The following is a 6,507-nucleotide window of genomic DNA, read 5'->3' as shown; positions in this document are numbered from 1 at the left end:
CTGGAAATGTTTCTGTCTTTGGGCATAACGGATAATTTTAGTTTTCTTCTTTTTAAAAATTATTTTTTATTTTCTACAATGGCTATAATTTATTGGGTATATGTACTAGACTTTGCTTCTGTCTTCAAGGAAATGGTCATTTGCAACAGCTGACAGACTCCTACAGCCAGTTACATAGAGATTCCCTAAAATAGGCAAGATGATGGCAGACTACAAACTGAGTACTAAGGGAGGCTACGTTCTATAGGAGTTGACGTGGAGAGGCGGCAAAAGCTTCATAGAGTAGAGAAAACTCGTGCTGGATCTTGTAGAATAGACAGGCTTTGTAGAGGTGGAGATGGAGAAGGCCACTGAAGAAGGAGGAGAAGCAAGAACAAAATTAGAAATTGCACTGGAGGTACTTTGGAACAATTGATGGAGTTTAAAGAGAGCAGAAACAGGAATTTACAACTGGGTTGTTACCTTCCTTCTCTCATTTGTCCTGGTCCTAATTCTAACTTAGCCTGTGGGTACAGTTATTGTAACCCGGTAAAAATAAGAGAAAGACAAGATAAAGTTGAAGGCTATACATAATTTGTTAATTAATGGCAAATCAATTTTTCTGAGTCCTAGTGGAAAGAAAGAAAAACTATGATGTTCAAGAGTTCTCTGCTGTAAGCACAGATAGCAGCCAATGAGGTAGATATTATTACCTTTCATTTTACGATCAGGACGAAGAGATCAGGAAGTTTAAGACTGAAAAACCTTGCAAGGTCTTACTATCCCTGTGTTCCAGGTGAAGTTCAGAAATGTTAAATGACTTATGAAATGTATCACGGCTTTCTCGTGGTTGAGCCAGGACTCGAGCAAAGGTCTCTGGATTCCTAGTCCTTTGCTCCTTTCCCTCCACAGCCACTGCGTCAGACAATTGCAGGCACACAGCCTTCACTTTTCCTTCCTCAGGAGGAAGACACTGCTGAGGATTGTGTTTGCATTTTACAGATTCCATCTCACGAATTAAAAATGCTGAGGTGGTCAACTGTTATCAATTCTATGTTTCCCAGTAATGTTTAACCTTAAGTTAGAAAAAAAAATCTAAGAGATAAAACAGCATGTTATCTGGCCAGTCCATTCCACCCCCAGTGGTTATAATTTCAGAACACTTCTGAATTCCTTCTCCGTGGCTATGCTTTAGGAGAGAAGCAGACAGCTCTTTGCCAGGGTCAGATTTCAGATTCTCATCTATTGGTGGCAATACCACCACCAGATTCTTTTTTGAAGTCAACTTTTGAGATCTTCCCTAAGTACACCTTGGTGTTTGAAGATTCGCACAAGTGCCTCTGGTAATCATTTTCTTCAGGGAATCACAGCCTCTCCTCTCAGCAAAGCATCCACTGTACTGAACTTTGCTTTTGAAAACGTCTTCTTCCTGATACCTCATTGAAAGAAGCTCTCTGGTGTCATACTTTCCAGTATGGAGGCGAAGAACTTTGCAATTTGGGATTATGTTGTATTTGCAGCCCTCTTTTTGGTTTCCTCTGGAATTGGGGTGTTCTTTGCCATTAAGGAGAGGAAAAAGGCAACTTCCCGAGAGTTCCTGGTTGGGGGAAGGCAAATGAGCTTTGGCCCTGTCGCCTTGTCTCTGACAGCCAGCTTCATGTCAGCTGTCACGGTCCTGGGGACCCCTTCTGAAGTCTACCGCTTTGGGGCATCCTTCATAATCTTCTTCATTGCTTACCTATTTGTCATCATCTTAACATCAGAGCTCTTTCTCCCTGTTTTCTACAGATCTGGTATCACCAGCACTTATGAGGTAAGATGATTTCTCCATTCTCCTCTGTTTTTTTTTTTTTTTTTCTCATCCTCTTGATGGTAGCACCTGGTAGTTGAAGAACACTCACTGATTTTCAGGACAATTACACATTATGAGAAAGACATTAAAAGGGTTTTTTTAAAAAGCCTAAGCTTTGGAGAGAGACGTATCTATTTTCCCATCTATAGAAAGAAAATAATGATGACAATCCCACAGGGCTATTTTAATGATTAAATGAGAACCTCTATGTAAGCACTTAATGTATGGTCTCATTTGTAGGAGGCTTGCAATAAAGAGGGCTGACGTTATTTTTTATTATTATGAACATCATCATTCTGAAAAGCAAACAGAACATCTATCATGAGTATGGCAATTTTCCAGCTAAGAAAATTGAGATACAGATAAATGACCTAGTTAAGATTTTTGAATAGTAAAGTGACCTGAGAACCTAATTTTTTCTGTATCTCTACTTAGTGGCCTTTCTGTCAGAGAGTAGAGGGCATTTTCATACAAATTATAATAAGACTCTAATTTTTAATGAGGGAATGGAAATATTTTTGAAAAATACAAAACATATTTTAACAGGAAGGAACTGCTAAATAATACAAATATGGGAATTATTTAATGAGAGGGAAATGAGATAGTGCTGTTTTGGCTTTACAATGATTCTCAATGAAGACATCATGTTCAAAATTGAATTTGCATGCTCAATATAGAAGTGTGATAAAAAATAAGTTTCTATTAATAAGGTGTTTCTTTTCATTATCCGGCATCATTCCTACTAAGTCACTGCAGGAGACTCAAAAGAGACCTATTTTTTTTTTTTTAAATCTGTATGCTAAATGACTATGAAACATTATTCTAGCCTTCAAAAGCCACTCAAGCAAATGAACACTTTTTAAGAACTCTTAAAAAGTATTATTGATTCCACAGTTTTACGGAATGTAATTTTTATGACTATACTCAGTAAATACTCATTAAGCATCTACTCTTAAGATACTTAAAAAGGCACTCTTCTTTTTTTCCATTTATATTTATTTATTTATTTATTTATTTATTTATGAGATGGGGCTTTTGCTATGTTGCCCGGGCTGTTCTCAAACTCCTGGGCTCAAGTGATTCTCCTGAATCAACCTCCCAAGTGTCTGGGACTACAGGAGTTTGCCACCATGCCCAGCTTGTTCTAGGCATTGTCGTAGCCCTAGGCATAAAGCATTGCACCAAGTTCCTGCTATCATGGAGCTTACTTCATAGCAGAGAAGGGCAGTCAATAAACATATACTGTGTAAGAAAATTATAATACAAATGTATATGGTATTTAACTAGGTGTTAAGTACTTCTGTAAGTTCCTTATGTGTGTTAAGTCATTTGGCCTTAAAACAATCTTTTTTAGATAGGTACTGTCACCTCCTTTTAACAGACTAGAAAACTGAAGCATATAGAATTAAGTAACTTGCTAAGTGACATAAAGCTAGCAAGTAACAGTTTTTCAAACCAGGCAGTCTACCTTTATATATCATACGCTAAATAACTATGCTATCCCGTCCTACAAAAAAAAAAAAAAAAATGGAGAAAAATTAAAGTAAATAGGATGAGATAGAGAGGAGGAATGCTGGTATGAGTGGAGAATGTCCATATTCATAGACAGTGATCACATGAAACCTCAAGAAAAAAAGGACATCTAAATGGAGACTGGAAGAAAGCAAATAATTGCACCAGACAAGGGAAGTACATCTCAGGCTGAAGGAGTCACAGATGCAAAGGCCCTAGAAAAGGAGTGTGACTGACATGTTGAAGGACAGCATAGAAATCAGTGTGCTTGGAGAAGACAGAACAAAGGGGACAATGGTAAAAGATAAGATCAAAGAGTTGGGAGTGCCGAGTTACATACAGCAGGGGTCTCAGTGGGGCTGGTGCCACACAGTGGGAGTAATTGGGATATTTGTAGGCTATTTGGTTGTCACAATGATTAGGGGTCACCACCAATGTTTAGGGAGTTGAGGGCAGAGACATCAGATGTCTTTCAGTGTGTGAAGACACACATACAATGAGTAATTTCACTCTGCACTGCATGATATTTTAAGGCTGTAATGCTCAAAAACTACTGCACATAATAATATTACCTTAGTACATAGTAATTTTACAATAAAAAGTTATACACACACAATAAATGAGTACATTTTCCAGAAATTAAATGCAATTAAAACATTACCTTAAAATTATTGAACAATTTACTTACTTTGAGCAATCTGTCTATTCCATACATGCTGCTCAATTCATGCTTAGCCGTAACTGGTTTTAGTAAAATGACTCAGTTACTGTAAAAACAACTAAACCAATTGCAATTATGTAACTGAGGAGATTTGATTCTCTTTTTAAATCAATAAATTAGTACAAGTATTGAAAATATAAGGACTTCATTGAATTTAATTTACTAAATTGTTTTCAAAATATTTGCTATTTTTGCCTCTACATGTTTTTAACTTTTTAGTGACCTAATAGTAAGTAATCCAGAGTGTGTAAAGTAGACATAAGGTTATTTTGAGATTACCTCTTGTTTTATAGAAATTGGCATTATGGCATGCAAGTTAAAAGTATGGACTCTAGGTCAGGCGTGGTGGCTTACGTCTGTAATCCCAGTACTTTGGGAGGCCGAGTTGGGGGATCACCTGAGGTCAGGAGTTCGAGACTAGCCTAGCCAACATGGCAAAACCCCATCTCTACTAAAAAAAACCAAAAAACCCCACAAAATTAGTCAGGCATGTTGGCATGCCTAATCCCATCTACTCGAGAGGCTGAGGCATGAGAATCACTTGAATCTGGGAGGTTGCAGTGAACCGCCGAGATCCGCTGCACTCCAACCTGGGCAACAGAGTGAGACTCTGTCTTTAAAAAAAAATAAAAAAAGAGTATGGACCTAAACTCTGTTGACTTGACTTTCAGTGTTAGCTCTGCTACTTGCTAGCTGCATGACTTTGGCGTAAACTACTTAACTTTTGTATACCTGGTTTTCACATGTGTAAAATAGTGGTAATAAAAACATCTATCTCAAAGGATGTCTGTGAGGAGTAAATGATGTATTGTAAACAAATACGTTTAACAGAGCCTGGCAAATAGTAAATACTATGTAAGAGTGTTGCATTATTATGATTATTGTTGTTGTTGCTATCTTCAAATTTATACCGCTTAGTCTCTCTGTAGTATCTTAAGTTTCTGTTTCTTTCTGCAGCCTCCATTCTCTAGTAGTTATTGAAAGATATGCTTTCTAGGGTCTTTTTAAATGCCAAAGATTGAAAGAGGTGGAATCTCTTTATCCACCCTGTGAACTTTGGCCAGTTTTGAGACTTGCTTTGACCACTAGAATGTAGCCAAAGTGATGTTCTGTGAGCTTGGAGCCTAGGCCTTATGAGCCTTGTAGCTTCTGCCTTTGTCGTCTTGGGATGCTGCCCTGATACTGCTGTCTAAGGAAGCTAGCATAGCTGATCTAGCTTCAGGAGCAGCAGTGGACACATAGAGAACAGGGATACCCAGCCAACAGCCAATACATGTTACCAGACCTGTGAGTGAGGCCATCTCAGACCTCTCTCCACTGATCTTCCAAGTTACTGAAGAGTCCTGATGAAACCAGAGAGATCACCCAGTCTGTCCTCAGAGTTACGAGAAATAATAAGTTTTTGGTTTTTGAGCCTATGAGTTTGGGGGTAGGTGTTATATAGCAATAGGCAACTGATTTAAATGCCTTGATATGCAGTGGGATTTCAAGACTAAGATATGCCATCTGTGCTACTTTATCACTATCCTGTCACAAGTCAAAGCATAGGGAATTCTTCTCACCCTCAAGTGATAATTTAGGCTTATCTAGTTTGCAATATCATATATTTTCATTATGTCAATTGTACAGTTTATTATTAGTCTCATAATATTATCTTCACTTTAAAGTTATTTCCTTCCTTCTCTTATCATACACTAATAAATCCAGTTTGTTATTATTTACCTAATTTAATATTGGCTTATAGGCCAATGCCTACCTGTTCTCTCATTTTTTCTTGGACTTCTTGGCTTCTGAACTACTTACTTCTCTTCAATTTCAAATTTTCTTTATGATAATGCCCAGGCTACTACTTCACTGTGTTTTCTTGTACAGTGGTTTCTGAGCATTTATGCATTACACACTTTTTTAAGGTAAATGCTTTCCTTTTAGTTCTTTAAATAACAGTGGTGGTATTTTAGTAATTATATTTATATTTTGAGAAATTCAATGTTTATCTATAAGATATTATTGAATACTATTTCAGCAGAGTAAATGGTGCTATATAATATTTGTTGTAAAAGAGGTATTTAGGGTCTGAACCAACATCATGGGGCCTCTTAGGTCATCATAGGGATTAGCTTTTACTTTAGAAATGATGGGTCATTACAGTGTTTGGGAAGAGAAGTGACATGATGGGATTTGTATGTTAAGAGGATTACTCTAACTAGATATTAAGAATAATTATAGGGTTTTTACTGCTGAATCGGGGAGGTAATTGGGAGTGTACTTACATAATCTGAGCAAGAGATGATAGTAATAGGGTGGTAAGAGAGGATGAATGCAAGTAAATTTGTTTTGAAAGTGGGGGGCAAGCACCCAGATTTCTTTTATGAATTGGATGTGGGGAGGGAGAGAGAGGAGTAAAGGCTCGTTCTATGTTATTTGGGCTTGAACCAGCCTGAAA

The 6,507-nt window shown here is 37.4% G+C and overlaps 1 protein-coding gene across 1 annotated transcript in view; it reads left to right on the top strand.

The window, feature by feature from the left end:
• Positions 1–1,119: 1,119 nt before the first annotated feature.
• SLC5A12 (solute carrier family 5 (sodium/monocarboxylate cotransporter), member 12) overlaps positions 1,120–6,507 on the top strand; it is a 50,598-nt gene continuing 45,210 nt past the window's right edge. The window contains exon 1 of the mRNA XM_011964703.1: positions 1,120–1,792. Within this exon, the coding sequence (XP_011820093.1) occupies positions 1,454–1,792 (339 nt within the window). The 5' untranslated portion in view covers positions 1,120–1,453. The remainder of the gene's footprint in view (positions 1,793–6,507) is intronic.

This window comes from Mandrillus leucophaeus, unplaced genomic scaffold (genome assembly GCF_000951045.1).
Source record: "Mandrillus leucophaeus isolate KB7577 unplaced genomic scaffold, Mleu.le_1.0 Scaffold700, whole genome shotgun sequence".
NCBI classification, from domain to species: Eukaryota; Metazoa; Chordata; class Mammalia; order Primates; family Cercopithecidae; genus Mandrillus; species Mandrillus leucophaeus.
This window is presented reverse-complemented; position numbering and strand designations above follow the sequence as displayed.